The sequence below is a fragment of the Lampris incognitus genome, chromosome 1 (genome assembly GCF_029633865.1).
Source record: "Lampris incognitus isolate fLamInc1 chromosome 1, fLamInc1.hap2, whole genome shotgun sequence".
Taxonomy (NCBI): domain Eukaryota; kingdom Metazoa; phylum Chordata; class Actinopteri; order Lampriformes; family Lampridae; genus Lampris; species Lampris incognitus.
In genome coordinates this window covers 66,872,768-66,889,180 of record NC_079211.1, presented here as the reverse complement: position 1 = coordinate 66,889,180, position 16,413 = coordinate 66,872,768, and the positions used below count along the sequence as shown (strand labels likewise).

At 45.7% G+C, this 16,413-nt stretch overlaps 1 protein-coding gene across 1 annotated transcript in view; it reads left to right on the top strand.

The window, feature by feature from the left end:
- fnbp1a (formin binding protein 1a) overlaps window positions 1–15,445 on the top strand; it is a 187,727-nt gene extending 172,282 nt beyond the window's left edge. The window contains exons 16-17 of the mRNA XM_056278074.1: window positions 12,090–12,226; window positions 15,267–15,445. Coding sequence (XP_056134049.1) covers window positions 12,090–12,226; window positions 15,267–15,445 — 316 coding nt within the window. The remainder of the gene's footprint in view (window positions 1–12,089; window positions 12,227–15,266) is intronic.
- Window positions 15,446–16,413: the final 968 nt, after the last annotated feature.

Genomic DNA, 16,413 nt, shown 5'->3' with positions numbered 1-16,413 from the left:
GTCGTCACCGTCCGGGACCACTTCCACTGCACTTCGGCGCGCCCCCCAGTCTCCCCCTGCTCCTGTTGGGTTGGAGGAGGAACCCATGCAGGTCAGCCGGACCCGCCTCTCTGTGGCAGAACGGGAACACCGGAGAGCTAGGGGTTTATGTATGTAATGCGGACTTAAGGGACATCTACTGGAGACCTGTCCTACCTGCCCAAGGACACCCAAAAGACTAGGCTCATCAGTCAACAGGGGATACCTGCTGAGCCGAATCGCTCATCCCCAGCCTCCTACCCACTCCACCAGGTTTGACTCCACTCTCGCCTAGCAGGGGCGTAACTCTCTCGGTCGGAGCTTTCATCGACTCGGGGGCCAACGAGAGTTTTATCGACAAGGACTTTGCCCACAACGCGGTTCTTCCCCTTGTCTCTCTGGACAACTCAATCACTGCCTTCGCCCTGGATGGTCATCTTATGGGTCCCATCACTCATTGCACTCTGCCCCTCACTCTGACCATCTCTGGGAACCATGTGGAGGAGATCCGTTTCTTCATTATCCTTACCCCCGACGCACTTCTCATCCTGGAATGACCCTGGCTGGAACTCCATGAGCCCCATATCTCCTGGGCCTCCACACGCATCCTTAGCTGGAGCACCTCATGCCACACCTGCTGCCTCCGGGGAGCCCGGACTCCCTCGCGGGTCATATCCCCTAGTCCCTGTCCTCCTGACCCCTCCTCGGTACCCCCCCATCTACCACGACCTTGGTGAGTTGTTCAACAAGGAGCGGGCCCACACCATTCCTCCTCACTGCCCCTACGACTGTGCGATCGAGCTCATTCCTGGGTCACCTCTCCCTGCCAGTCATCTCTACAACCTCTCCCTCCCCGAGAAGGCAGCCATGGAGGCCTACATCGGTAAGTGTCTGGCCGAGGGGCTCATCCGGCCCGCTTCTTCCCCGGTGGCAGCAGGTTTTTTCTTTGTCAAGAAGAAGAGTGGAGAGCTCTGGCCCTGCATTGATTATACACAACTAAACAACATCACCGTAAAGAACAAATACCCACTCCATCTCATGAGCTCCAACTTCAGACCCCTCATGGGGGCCACCATCTTTATCAAGTTGGACCCCCAGAGCACCTATCACCTTGTCCGTATTCGGGAGGGTGATGAATGGAAGACAGCATTCAAGACACCCCGAGGCCATTATGAGTATCTGGTTATGCCTTTCGTCCTCACTAATGCCCCAGGGGTCTTCCAGGCACACATGAACGACGTCCTCCGGGACATGATCAACGTGTTCGTGGTCCTCTACTTGGACGATATTCTAGTTTACTCTTGGACCCTGGAGGAGCACCACCAACATGTCCGGATGGTTTTCCAATGCCTCCTGGAGAACCGGCTCTTCGTGAAGGCAGATAAGTGCACCTTTCATGCATCTTTGGTGGAGTTTCTCGCCCTGATCGTGGACGGTGGAGCCACCAGACCTGACCGCCGCAAGATCCAGGCATAGAGATTCAGACGGACAGATTATGTATGGAGCTATCACAGATGGTGAAGCAGCAGCCATAAAGACGAAGTCGCTTCAGTTCCTTAAAGTAGGTGTTTGTGTTGACACACTGTTGGAGAAGAAGTTACGGGATAGTAATTTTCTATGGCAGTGGACTATGAGTCTGCAGGGGTCCCTAACCACTGTGCCACAGACCGGCACCAGGCCGCAAAGCATTTGCTACCGGGCCATGAGGAAACGATTGTCTCTGGCTTAGCAAAAAACAACACTGAGTGTATCATAAGAAGACGTTTTCTTAGCCTTCTGCAGTCATTAAGTTCCCTCATCACCTGTGCAGTCTTCCTCTGCCAGCTGATATTTCCTCATTGCATGATAAAGTTAACCACTTCAACTTTTAACAAATCAGCTCTCGACATAGTGGCTCCTATGAAAACTAAACAGAAACCACAGATTACAGTAACACCCTGGAGGACTGAGCAAATACGTTTGCTCAAGAGGGATTGCTGTAGAGCAGAGCGAATGTGGAGAAAAAGTAAGCTTACAATCCATGGCGAGATTTTTAGAAAATCTATATTTGTTTATAAAAAAGCTATGCGCTGTGCAAGGCAGGTTTATTTCTCTGGCGTTATAAATGAAAACAGGAACAACTCCAGAGTCATATTTCCCACAATCGACTGCCTTATAAATCCTCCCCAGTCTCATGAGCAGTTATGCCCTGTATCTAAATCAAAATGTGATGAGTTTGCAATCATTATTTGATAATGAAATCATTAAATCCGAATAAGTATCATGAATAATGTTGTTAATCCAAACAGTCAAACTATTAGTAACGACTCTCAGGGAAATCTAATTTCTCTTTGCAAAATTAGTGAAGAGGAACTTCGTAAAACCATCTTGCAGATGAAGTCATCCATCTGCTCTCTGGATGAAATTCCCACTGCCTTTTTTAAAGAGGTCTTAGTTAGTTTGATTGGTGATGTTCTAGATATTGTAAACTGTTCTTTAGAATCTGTTATTTTTCCTGATTCACTGAACACAGCTATTGTAAAGCCCTTACTTAAGAAGAAGAATCTTGATTTGTCGGTGCTGAGCAATTATAGGCCAATTTCAAATCTGCCTTTTCTGGGCAAAATTTGGAAAAGGCAGTGTATAAACAATTGGATGAGTTTTTGCATGAAAACAAGATTCATGATACATTTCAGTCTGGTTTCAGAAAAGGACACAGTGTTGAAACAGCACTTGTAAAAGTAGTCAACAATCTCAGAGTGAGCACTGATAATAAAAAACATTTCCATTCTTTTACTCCTTGATCCGACAGCTGCCTTTGACACAGTCGATCATGATATACTTCCAGACCACCTTGGGAATTGGATTGGCCTTTCAGGCACTTCCCTATCATGGTTATACACGCATCTTAATGGCAGAAGCTATTTTGTTAGTCTTTCTGACCATTACTCGGACAAACGTTAATTTTCTCAGGTATTTTGCAGGGTTCCATTCTTGGTCCTTCATTGTTCTGCCTGTACATGCTGCCACTTGGGAAAATTAACTGTGATCATGGAGTGAATTTCCATTCTTATGTTGATGATACTCACTTACATTTATCTGTAGCACCAGATGACCCCAATGCTCTCAATATCTTGATGAGTTGTCTGTTTAGTATTAAACAGTGGATGAGTGAATATTTTTGCAAATTGAACGACAAGACAGAAATTCTCATAATAGGTACTAGTGTGTTACAGACACAAAATGATGCTTGGGGCTCAGTTTGGTGTAACACATTTAATTTTTGTAGGAAAGCTGTAGAAAAGTAGAGAATGTAAAATATTATCAGAGCGCTGAATCTTTCTGTAGTGGTCTTATCACTCGCATCATGTACTGATGAAGTTTCTGGAATCACCAACATACAGATGCTTCGGGAATACTAGACTCACTGCGCCCTCTGTTGGCCAAAGGTACGTCATAGTTACCAGTAATAATGTAATGACACGTATGTAGATCATAGTTACCAGTAATGATATAATGACATTAATTTCTGTACTTTGACAAGCATGTGTTTTTCCTGTACATTTACAAAAAAAGTTAAAATGGGGGGCACCTGTTTACATTAGCCAATTTTAGAATGCAGGGCCTCTGTTTGCATTAACAAATTTTTACCCAGTGCCACACTCTCCCCCACAAAATTAAATGTCTCCTGACATTTCTGTTAACATTCCTCGAATTTTAAACAACACACTTCAACAGCACACTCCTTCAACCTTCCAAGGCCTCCAGAAGGATCTAGGCTCACTCATTTGAGTTTCTGATACCTTACAAGTTCGGGTGACTAACGAAGGCTGACTTAAGGTGTCATAACTCAGCACAACTGGTCGCTGTCTCTGCCGAGATGGACGTTGTCTCACCTGCTGTGGCAGGTCTGTGTCTGACTCAGAAATGTCTGCCTCATCGCTGCCCTGACACTGTAAAGTGAATTCAGGCCTCTGAAGCTCAGGAGGCAACTCCTGTTCAGACGGATGTTGTAGTGGCACATCGTCTTTGCACGGTAGTGGCACATCCTTTTCACACAGTATGGGCACATCCTCTTCACACAGCAGTGGCACATCCTCTTCACACGGTAGTGGCACATCCTTTTCTTCTAAGTACTGATGTCGAGGGCTCTGCTGAAACTGGAAAGGCGCTCCGTGTGGGTTCAGTATTGTTTGCCTTTGCTGGTCTCCGCCGTCAGCACCCTGATGCCACTGGTATGTGAGGCCATACTCCTCATTTGAGTCGCTGTGTGGGTCTGGCAGTTGCAGTGGTTTTCTCAGTGACACAGTCCTACTCCTTGAGGGGGCCCTACGGTCATTCTTTGGATGCAATGTTGGATTGACCGGGCTGTGGTTGATCGGCTGTTCTTTGATTGATTGGTCCAGTCAGCTTGGTCTCTCAAGTGGCACATGATCACAGGGTAGCAGGAGGTTTCTGTGAACCACCCGGTTCCTACCTTTACCACCTTCTGGTCTAACTTCGTAGATGGGGCTGTCATCACTCTTTCTCTCTTTCACTTGGTACACTTGGTCTTCCCAGTATGACTGAATCTTTCCAGGCCCTCCTCTAGGAGTGAGATCGCGGATGAGGACCCGGTCATCAGGCTGGAGATCTCTCCCTTGTACCCTCTTGTTGTAATGGGCCTTCTCCCTAGCTGCACCCTTGCTGGCTGCCCTGGCTACAATCTGGTAGGCATCTTCCATTTTCTTTTTCCATTGTGTCATATAATCTTGGTAGCTCTCCTGGGTCTCATCTGTTTTCAGGTTAAACAGCAGGTCACTTGGGAGGAGAGGTGATCGTCCGAAGAGAAGATAATAACGTGACTACCCCGTTGCTTCACTACGTGTGCAGTTGTAGCTAGGGACTCCTTCCAATCATCTTTTTCTTTGTCGGCGAGGGTCCGCAACATGGACAGCAGGGTTCGGTTAAATCTCTCTACCTGCCCATTTCCCTGTGGTTGGTAGGGTGTTGTGTGTGATCCCCGGATGCCTGAGAGGTCTTCCAGGCTTGCTAGTAATTTGTTCTCGAACTCCCTGCCCTTATCATGATGCAGCTTCCTTGGAAACCCGAACTTGAGTGTGTAATCGTTAAAAATCTTGTCTGCCACAGTTTTTGCAGATTTGTTCCTTGTAGCATACGCTTGCGCGAACCTGGTGAAGTGGTCCATGACCACTAGGATGTATTCGTATCCATGTTTACACTTGTCCAGGTGAAGAAAGTCTATTGAAACCAGCTCAAATGGGTAGGTAATGTAAATTGGTGTCAAAGGTGCTCGAGTTGGCTTGTTGGGCTTCTTTTTCTTTAGGCACTCGCAGGCACGGGTGACAAAGTGTTCTACATCCTTGTGCATTTGTGGCCAATAGAACCTGTCTCTAATGAGGCCGAGAGTTCTTTCCACCCCCAGGGAATGTTAGGCTTTGGAGAGGAGCAGCTGGTCTCATCTGGAGGTTTTTCGACGTAGTATACCGTCTTCATCAACATGAATTTTCAACCACTGTTTCAGTAGTGTGGCCATAGCACAGTGCTCTGCCTTCAGCTCTGTTTGGTCTCTTATCTCGCTGCTTGTACCACATGAGTCTTTCGAGGACATAATCTTCCTCCTGGGCTCTGCGGATCTATACTGGAGTGAGGGGCTGGTTTGAGTTACCACTGTCACTGTCTTTCACCAGGTCTAAGGCATTAATGTGTACCACACCTGTTCCTTGGCGAGGGCTTTTTCTCTCTACAGCCACACCTTCCATAGATGCACATATGATCTCCTGACGCAACTCCTCGGTGCACTTCTGCATGTAAGCCTCCATATCCATTGGCATTTGGGAGAGCCCATCCGCATCTGACTTGTTTCTTCCTGGACGATACCGTATGGAGAAATTGAAGTCGGCCAGCTCCGCTAACCACCTGTGTCCTGTGGCATTGAGCTTAGCAGAGGTGAGAACGTACGTCAATGGGTTGTTATTTGTGTACACTACAAATAATGGAGCATGGTATAAGTAGTCACGGAAACGCTCGCAGATGGCCCACTTCAACGCTAAGAACTCTAACTTCCTGGAGTGAAGATCGTATTTCTCCTCTGACTGACTCCGTGTGCAGGAACCATAGGCTATCATTCTCATTTTTCCTTCTTGACGCTGGTACAGCACAGCACCCAATCTTTCCTGGGATGCATCACAATGTACCACGAATGGCTCCGCCCAAAACCGGAGGCTGGGTGAGCAGGTCAATAAGCTGATTTAGCACCTTCTGGTGAAAGCTAGTCCTCTGTATTGGTGTGTGTGATGGTAGGTGCCCTTTCTTTGTCTTGTCTAACCTCTTGTGTCTTCTAGTGTCCACTGTTTTCTCACTTGATGTGATGATGTTGCTGTGTGGAATGGTCAACAGCTCATACAATGGACTGGCCACTCAGGAGAAGTTGGGAATGAAGGCCTGGTAATATGAAAGGAAACCCAACATCTGAAGCAGGTCACCGACTGTTGCTGGTCTTCTCTCTTTCAGGGCTTCCACTGGAGCAGTCTCTGCAGTATCCTCAGTATCCTCTCTGGTGTATCCTTCTCCAGTCACCATCTTCCACAGGAACCTCACGCTGTGCTTAAACAATTCACACTTCTTTGGTGTGAACTTCACTCCATGTTGCCTGCATCGTTGGAGTACTGCACGGACATGTTCTAGATGGTCTTCAAAGTTGCTACTGTGTACTAGGTTGTCGTCCAAATATGGCAAGCAAATGGTGTCCCTCAGGCCAGCTAGGCATTGCTCCATGCTTCTCTGGAATTCTGGCCAAATGGGATGCGCACCCACTGATAGAGCCCCCAAGGTGTTATGAACTACCCAGTCGCACGGACTTTCGATCGTGATACCATCACGATTATGATGTGGTCACGAAGGTTAGGGTTAGGGTTAGGGTTCTATCATATCGTGACCACATCACGTAAATCAGGTCATAATCGTGATGGTATCACGATCGAAAGTCCGTGCGACTGGGTTGGTTATGACTGCTGTCAATCGTCGGCTCTTAATAAAAGAAGCCCTGGTGGTACGACTTGCCTTGATCCAACACTGAGAAGCAGGAGCTCCCTCCCAAAGAATCCAGCATGTCCTGTATTTTGGGTATGGGGTGGCGATCGGGGACTGACTTTCAGTTCAGCTCCCGGTAATCACACCACAACCGTAGGCTGCCGTCCTTCTTACGCACACAGGTTCTCGAGATAGCGTGACCCACCCCTTGTTCACCAGGTCCTGTATCTACTCCTTCACCTCCTTGTGAAGCGGCTTTGGGACTGACATGTAAGTTTTCCTTACTGGGCTTGTGTCCTGTAGGGTTATATGCATCTTGAGGGATGGGATGCAGCCTACATCATCCTCATCAAATGCAAAGGCTTGGTACTCTTCTCTTAGAGTTCTCCTCACAGCTTCTTACTGGGTCTCTGTGAGGTGATTCAGATCGACAGGTGAGGTCCACATTTGCGGCTTTGTGTCATTTTTACAGCCAGGTGGCATACCAGTGGCCTTTAACTCAATGCTTTCTGAAGAGTTGAGTAATTGCTCTTTCTCCTTGGCCTGGACAGCTGCTGCATAGACCGTCTTCACTGCCTGTAGATGGCCCACAATGCTGCGCTGCTCCAAGAAGATGTTGTGATCTGTGGTGCTTGCTATGGGGATGGGCACATACATCACCTTTCTATTTGGAATACACACCAGCACTTCATTGGCAACCAGATCATCTTGTAGTGGGTGGAGCACATCTGGTGACAACAGCATATCTTGTCCCCGGAAGTGTGAACTGGCATATGCCCTGATATGAACAGTAGTGACTTCTTTGGCCGGCATGAACACTCTCTTCCCTCCAGTCCTGACGACACCAGTTTCCTGGTCAGAATCTGTGTTTTGCATTAGCTTCACCATTGTCTGTGCAGTTTTCCCTGTTATGGCGAAGGCTCTGCTCATCTTGTGTGCCAGCCATTTTCTCCCCACTGTGGCTCTATCCTCAGCTCTGCTTAACACTGCTTCGATGGCTTTGTAGCCTATTATGGGGTCGTTGGCAACAGCTGGGTCGGGTCACTGGACACTAACATTGGCACTCTTAGCTCTGTCATCGTAGGGGAATCACTGTTTAATTTGAAGCTTACCTCAATCCAACCCATGCAAGGTATTGGCGTCTCGTTGGCTGCCAGAACCGTCAGGGTCTCATGTCCCAATATCTCTTCAATGGACCGGATGGTTGTGTGAGGGAGGTGCTGTTGTCGCCAGTGTCAATTACTAAGCTAGACTGTGCCCCTGTGTCCCACAACACCTTTGCTGGGTAGTTGTCTAGGTGGCAGTGGACAATGCATCGTTTCCCTATCAGGTCAATGAGCTGTGCCTGGTGCTGGGGAGGCAGATATTGAACAGTGCATTGGTTGGCTGAAACACCTGCTGTCTCTTTAGCCCCTGGAGTTGGCTGGGATGAGCTACTCTCCCTGTCTCTCTTAGTATTACTGCATGGCCGCGGTTGGGATTGGGAGGTTTCCTGGAGAGCTACTGATGGTCCCGCTTCAGCAGTCCTTGGCCGTTTCCCGTCTGTATGTCCTGTGCTCTGCACCCTCGAGAGAAGTGGCCCATCTGCCCACATTTGAAGCAGTGTAAGCAGTGTCCACCCACCTTTTCTTCTTGACAGTTCTTGCAGCCTCTCTCACACTGTCCGGGTCTCAATGATTTCGTGCTGGCCTCCATTGCAGTGAAAAGCATATGTTTTGTTTCAGTTTGGAGTTCTTCCAACATCTGCTGTACATCTGAACTCTCCACTCTAGTCTCCTTACCTTTCACTGTTCCAACGGCTATGGCAGCGCCAGGCTCTTTAGGTTGCTGAGAAGCTTGAGCAGGTGAATTGCCCATGTGTGCCCCTGTATGAAGCTCCTGGACTTGGGGACTCCTAGCGGTGGTGAGCCTTTTTCGCTTCTCCTGCCTTTCACCTTCCAAACGGGTTGCCTCGTGGACTCTCTCTATCAGTTCCTCATCCATTTTGCTAATATCTCTGAGGTAGGGCAGGATCTTAAATTTAATAGAGTCGCTCAGCAATCCTGTTTCAACTAAGCGAAGGAACTTACGTTGAATGGTGGCTCTGCTGTATTGTTCATCAGTGTCTTCCTCTGTGGCCTTCAATAGGAGTTTTTCCTTCAGTTCGTTTGCTCGAAACACAAAGTTCAGGGTTGACTTCTTAGGGTCTTGAGATATGTTAATTAGCTGGTGGTAGAGGTCGGTCGCACTGTCGACCTTGTAGTGGCCTTTCAGGATGGTGAGCAGTGTTGTCAGTGTGAGCCCACGTTTTATCTCCAGCTTATCTCTCAATGGCGGCCCTAGGCTGACGGTTTCTGTTATTTCAGTCTCCAGGTGGCCCTTTTCCAGCCCTGCTTGGATTTGGCGGTTTAAACTGGAATAAGATAACCTGTACCTCTGCCCACTCTCTCCAGTCTGACCAAAAATCATAAATTCTCTTCTTAATGTAACTTCAGGCCATTTCGGAACTTGTTCTGTCTTGTTTTTGAACTGAATGTCTTTGCTCTTTGTACGTTTTTGTTCTGGCCTCGTTTTAACTGTCTCATTCCTAGTGAGTTGTGATGAGGTGGGCTCTTCAGTAACTGACTCTTTGTCGGAACCACGATTCTCCAACTCTACGATGAATGGCAACAGGTCAGTAAGGTATTAACTAACCTCCTCCTTGTTCGCCTCCATCTCATCCAGCTCTCCTTCAGCCATCTTGATGAGCGCCCTCCGGGGTCTGCTGTGATACTCTTCACTGCCCAGGTCATGACACTTCAGGTACCTGCAGGCTGCTAAAAGACAATCTCCCCCACACTGCCATAAGGCTGCACTCACTTCATCGCGAAGCTGCTCGCTGTCGGTCATGGCTGATCAAGGCTCGTCTCTGGGAAGGGGTTGTCGTTGATCTTTACTGCCCCCTCCTGGCCGGCTCGCCAAAATATGTTAGACACAAAATGATGCTTGGGGCTCAGTTTGGTGTAACACATTTAATTTTTGTAGGAAAACTGTAGAAAAGTAGATAATACAAAATATTACCAGAGCGCTGAATCTTTCTGTAGTGGTCTTATCACTCGCATCATGTACTGATGAAGTTTCTGGAATCACCAACGTACAGATGCTTCGGGAATACTAGACTCACTGCGCCCTCTGTTAGCCAAGCGTACGTAGCTCATAGTTACCAGTAATAATGCAATGGCACATATGTAGATCATAGTTACCAGTAATAATATAATGACGTTCATTTCTGTAGTTTGACAAGCATGTGTTTTTCCTGTACATTTACAAAAAAATAAAAAATAAAATGGGGGGCACCTGTTTGCATTAACCAATTTTAAAATGGGGGCCTCTGTTCGCATTAACCAATTTTAACCAAGAGCCACAAGTGCACAGAGAGAAAGTATATCAAGTAGAATGGGAAGCCTGGTGGTACAGAATAAGACTGTGGTAAAAAACCTGGGTGTCATCATTGACTCTGAGTTGGATTTTAAATCACATAACAGTCTTACAAATGCTGCCTTTTTTCACCTAAGAAATATTGCTAGAATTAGACCCTACCTCTCCCTAGAAAACGCCAAAAAGCTGACGCATGCTTTTATCTCTTCGCGTCTGGACTATTGCAATGCACTTCTTACTGGTTTACTCGGAAAAGAAAAAAAGATCGACTTGGCTGCAACTAGTACAGAACGCGGCAGCAAGGGTCTTAACAAAAACTAGGATGAGAGATCACATGACCCCAGTTTTAGTGCCTTTGCACTGGCTTCCTGTAGCGTTGAGGATGGATTTGAAAATGATTTTGCTTGTGTTTAAAGCTCTACATGGTTTAGCACCCTCATACCTATGCTGTCTGACTGCTTATCTGATGATGCTCTGAGCCGCTCTCGAAGATCCCCTGGTGCTGGCCTGCTCAGTGTCCCGAGAATGAACTACAAAAAGTGTGGCGACACAACATGTTGTTTTTACGCACCAACGGCTTGGAATAGACTCCCCCCACAAATAAGAGAAGCAACGTCCGTAGATACTTTTAAGAATCAGCTCAAGACCCATTTTTATGCTCTTGCTTTTAATTAATTCCACTTTATATTTCTTTTTATTCTTCTTTCTTATCTTGTACTGTGGTTTTATTTCTTGCCTTTTTTATGCTTTTTTGCGTAGGTCTGTGTTATTTTATCTGTACTGCTTTTGAGTTTTATTGTTTCCCCTGTTTTTAATGTAAATGCACTTTGAGCTGCATTTTGAAAGGTGCTATACAAATATAGTTTATTATTATTATTATTATTATTATTATTATTATATGATTCGGGAAAATTCCCAAGTAATCAACATATAAAATTATAGGCTGTTTGTGTGGTAATTACATTGAACATGGTGCGGTCTGTCTATGCTGCACCTTTCCTCGACCACCATGCCCTGTCTCACCACGACAGGTTGAAGATGCTAATGTTGAGCTTGAGTAATGCAACGCATGTGAGGTTATCAGTCAGTCATCACCCACTGACCTACTGCATGTGCATGTGCAGCTAGCTAGCTGCCATGAGTAAAACATCACCCACTGACCTACTGCATGTGCATGTTGCAGCTAGCTACCATGAGTAAAAAACAAATGTGGCTTGAGCATTTCTTCGGAAGAGGTAGGGGAGATAACAGACCTAACGATGGTGGTAACGCAGAAACAGCAGAGGCCAAGACTTAAAAAAAAAGTTTCCTTCAAAAAGAAATAGGGTGGGTGGCTACTAAAAAACGCCTTGATTGTGAACGAAGACTTGCATGTCATGACCGTCTTGTTGCAGGGAAACAAGCCCAAGGGTCCCACTGATTCAGTGAATGTTTTTAATATGTTCATGCGAGGAAAATATGCACTGTGTTTAATATCCAAACGTTACTTAAATGTTATGATGCGATTGACTTGTAACCCTAACCTATATTCCGCTTGTGATTGACCCCCCCCAGGCCCTGCCCTATGGTATAATACAGAATGGTGATATACATTATGGCTGCCATACAGAGGTCTGGGTATACATTCTAATTTCTCTGTCTGCCTGTCTTTCTGATTACAATAGCCCTGATGGCAGCTATACAGAAGACAACAGTGCAGAGCTGAATGTAAAATCTCGCAGTTCAGAGTTTGATGATGACTTCGATGATGAGGAGCCATTGCCCAGCATCGGCACCTGCAAGTCCCTCTACCCATTCTTAGGTACTGCCCTCACTTCTGTTCTGTCTATGGCCAGTTTAGGCTCCAGAATATCAACAATGCTAACAGCTTTCTTAGCATTTGTTAGTTGGTCCTCTTGCTGTCAAGATACAGCACAAATCTTTGAAAATTGTGATGGGAATAACTTTTATTATTTGCTTCCACAAGTGTTTATTCATATCAGTAACATGACTTTGTGCTAGCAAAGCCATCGGTATGATGTAGGCGGTTGCCAATCACTTCATAAATCCCCAGTTAGCATCAAATTATAATTTCATTCAAAACACTGTATACATCTAGTTTATATATATATATATATCAACACAGATACAGGAAAAAACATTTTAATGCATAGCAGTACTTGTCTGTTTCGTGCGTCTCGCACACAGTTGATGAGTGTGAGACGCACGAAACAGGCCTGTACTGCTATGCATCTTTTTTCCTGTATCCATGTTGATATATTCCGCTCATCATTAGTCGAGCACTCAACACTATTGGCGGTTTCGGAAAAAAACGCTACATATATATATATATATATGATGTTGGAAAGAAAACTTTAATTCATTAAAGTTTTTTTTTCTACATCATCTATCTTTATATATTTGAAGGGTGAGTTGGCAGGCAGTCGTGGGTAAAGAGGGAGAAAAGGAGGGGGCTCAGAACACAGCCTTGAGGGGCACCTGTGCTGAGGGTCAGGGTGGAGGAGGTGTGGTCACCTAACCTAACAGACTGAGGTCTGTTGGTCAGGAAGTCCAGGGTCCAGTTACAGAGGGAGGGGCTGAGGCCGAGAGGAGTTTGGTGGTTAGTTTGGGGGGGGTGATAGTGTTGAAGGCAGAGCTGTAATCTATAAACAGCATCCGGATGTATGTGTTGTTAAGTTCAAGGTGGGTCAGAGCAATGTGCATGTGGATGTTGGTTTCTTGGGGACAGGAATGATAGAGGTGGTGTTAAAGCATTGGGACAGTGAGAGGTTAACTATAGGTGTGAAGACCTCAGCCAGCTGGTCGGCACATTCTCGGAGGACCCGACCCGGTATGCCGTCTGGTCCGGCAGCCTTCCGTGTGTTCACTCTGCGCAGTGATTCTCTGACCTCTGCGACTGATAGAGTGAGCACCTAGTTTTCTGGGTGGCTGGGGATTTTTGTTGCTGGGTCAGTATTGTCCTTGTCGAAGCGGCCATAGAAATGATTTAGCTTGTCTGGCAGGGAGGCATCATGGACAGTGGGACCACGATTAGAGCTTTTGTAGTCTGTGATAGACTGAATGCCTTGCCACATTCGCCGGGGATCAGAGTTATTGTGAAAGTGGTCCTCTATTCGTAGGGAATATTTATGTTTGGCTGTTCTGATGCCCTTTTTGAGGTTGGATCTGGCTGCGCTGTAGGCCTCACAGTTACCTGACTTGAACACTGCATCCCGGACTTTCAGCAGCTGCCGGACCTCACTGGTCATCCAGGGTTCCTGGTTTGGAAAGGTGCGGACTGATTTTTTTGTTGTGACACTCTCAGTGCAAAAGTTAATGTAGGCTAGTATGGCAGATGTCTGTTCATTAATGTCTATAGGGGAGCCATGGGTCACTGAATGTGCAAAAATACTCCAGTCTGTGTTTTCAAAACAGTCCTGGAGTTCAGAGACTGCTCCCTCTGGCCGGACAGTGATTGTCTTTACTGCTGGCTTGACCCGTTTTATTAGGGGTTTGTAGGCTGGGACCAGAAACAGGCAGAGGTGGTCAGAATGCCTCAAGAACTGTTGATTCAAGTCTACACGGCAATAATCCAGTCTGTCCTCTGCACATCCATCACTGTCTGGTTTGGTCCGGCCACCAAACAGGACAGGGACAGACTACAACAGACAGTTAGGTCTGCAGAGAAAACCACTGGTGCCAACCTGCCCTCCATTCAGGACTTCTACACCTCCAGACTCAGGAGACGGGCAGGCAACATCACTGCAGACCCATCACACCCTGGTCACAACCTGTTCCAACTCCTCCCCTCTGGTAGGCGCTACAGAGCACTGTACCCCCAAACAACCAGATATAGAAACAGTTTCCTTCCTCGGGCTGTCATTCAAGTGAACACTTAACACTGTCAATGAATCCACCATGTTGTATATACTGTACATGTTGTACATACTGTAGTGTACATGTTGTACATACTGTACTGTTGTATATACTGTAGTGTACATCGTATGTATACTGGTACTGTATGATGTCCATGTACCTCCGGCATGTATGTCAGTGAGCTGCTAACATGTATTTCAGCATCTCTGATGTATTCTCTGCACCATTACACCTTATCACCTCTTATGTCTCCTGTATGAGTCAGTCCTTGTGTATATATGTGAAGATTGTTGTGCTGTAGTGTTGTTATTCTATGTTAAGTACACTGAGATTGTTGTGTAGTAGTGTTGTTATTCTATGTTAAGTGCACTGAGATTGTTGTGTAGTAGTGTTGTTATTCTATGTTAAGTGCACTGAGAGAGCCACGACACCAGAGTCACATCCCATGTGTGTGCAAACCTACATGGCCAATAAACATGAATCTGATTCTGATATCTTATAATTCCATTATAATTGTGTTATCCTCTTTCAGTGTTGTATTGTGTAAATTGTGCAAACACAACATCATTGTACGTTATGCGTCTTGAGAGATATTTTCTGGTGCTCTCCCTGAGGATTCTTCCTCTTGTTTCTCCAGGCTGGTATAGGTTTTTAGGGAGTTGTTCCTTATCCGATGTGAGGGTCTAAGGACAGGATGTTGTGTTGCTGTAAAGCCCATGAGGCACATGTGTAATGTGTGATGTTGGGCTACACAAATAAAACTGACTTGACCTGACTTGACTATTTATACATTGTTTTATAGTGGTATGTAAGACTAATGAACCATTATAATAGATTTATATGTGTTTATAATTTATTAGGATGAATTTATCATAAAATCCAATATATTTGAAATTATATGTAAATTTTGTAATATTGTACCTGTTCCTATTCCAAAGCAGAGCCTACATTTCCATGCTTATGTTTTTGTTTTTTGTTTTTTTTAGGTCAGAATGAAGGCACCATTTCAATGGTGGAGGGGGAACTACTTTCTGTTGTGGAGGAAGACAAAGGAGACGGCTGGACCAGAGTACGACGGAACCAGGAAGAGGAGGGATACGTCCCCACTTCCTACATTAAAGTCTTCCTGGACAATAACACCAAAGGTGCTATGACCTACATATGAGCTGCAGATGAACAACAGACATTTATTTATAACATGTTGCATTAAATAAACAAAGAACGTCACAGAAGCTCTCAGTTTAGGTACATATCAAGTACACACCACATACAGCTTTAAAGTCATTTAGGTAAGAGCTACATGAAAGTAGCTTGAGTATCTTATATGATCTACATATGAACTGTGGTCACATGTGAGGCTCATATGATCTGTACATTTGATGTATGTGGGACATATGACCTCCCTATAACCTGCTGAATTCTGACCTCTATAACCTCTCAACTCTCTGTAAAATAAGTTTGATTCAGACATGAACTTCCATGTGACACTGCATATGAGCATCTTATGAGCAGGTTATGACATCATATGAGCAGGTTATGAGCCTCCTATGAGCAGGTTATGCCATCTAAGCAACATCTCCCAACCTCCCTGTGACAGTTATATGGCCTCAATATCACATCAATACAACGTCATGGCACTGATGTCACCTGATAATGAACAGACGCCATAAGCTCATTAATCCTTCCTTTTAACCTCTGTATAACCCTTATGACCTCTAAACGAACTCCATGAAACCCATGTGAACTCTACATGACCTCTGACCTCTGTTGTAGCTGTAAACAGTTGATCTACAACAGCGTGTCCTCTGTCCCAAGAGGCTGCTGTAAATGTTAGTGTGTGTGTGTGTGTGTGTGTGTGTGTGTGTGTGTGTGTGTGTGTGTGTGTGTGTGTGTGTAGCTTGATTGGCTCTAGCCTTATCTCCCAACACAAGCATTGATGTCACTACGTGGTTTCTATGACTTCAGGCAGCCAGTTTGTTTATTCCCTCTGGACAGATGTGTGGCATATGGACAGATGTGTGGCATGTATCTGCCTCTCTCCTATATCCTACTATATTATTCTCTGCTTGTGTGTTCCTGTTTACATGTGTTGAATGTATAAAGTGAAGAACGGTTCCTCAGGGCCAGCTGCCT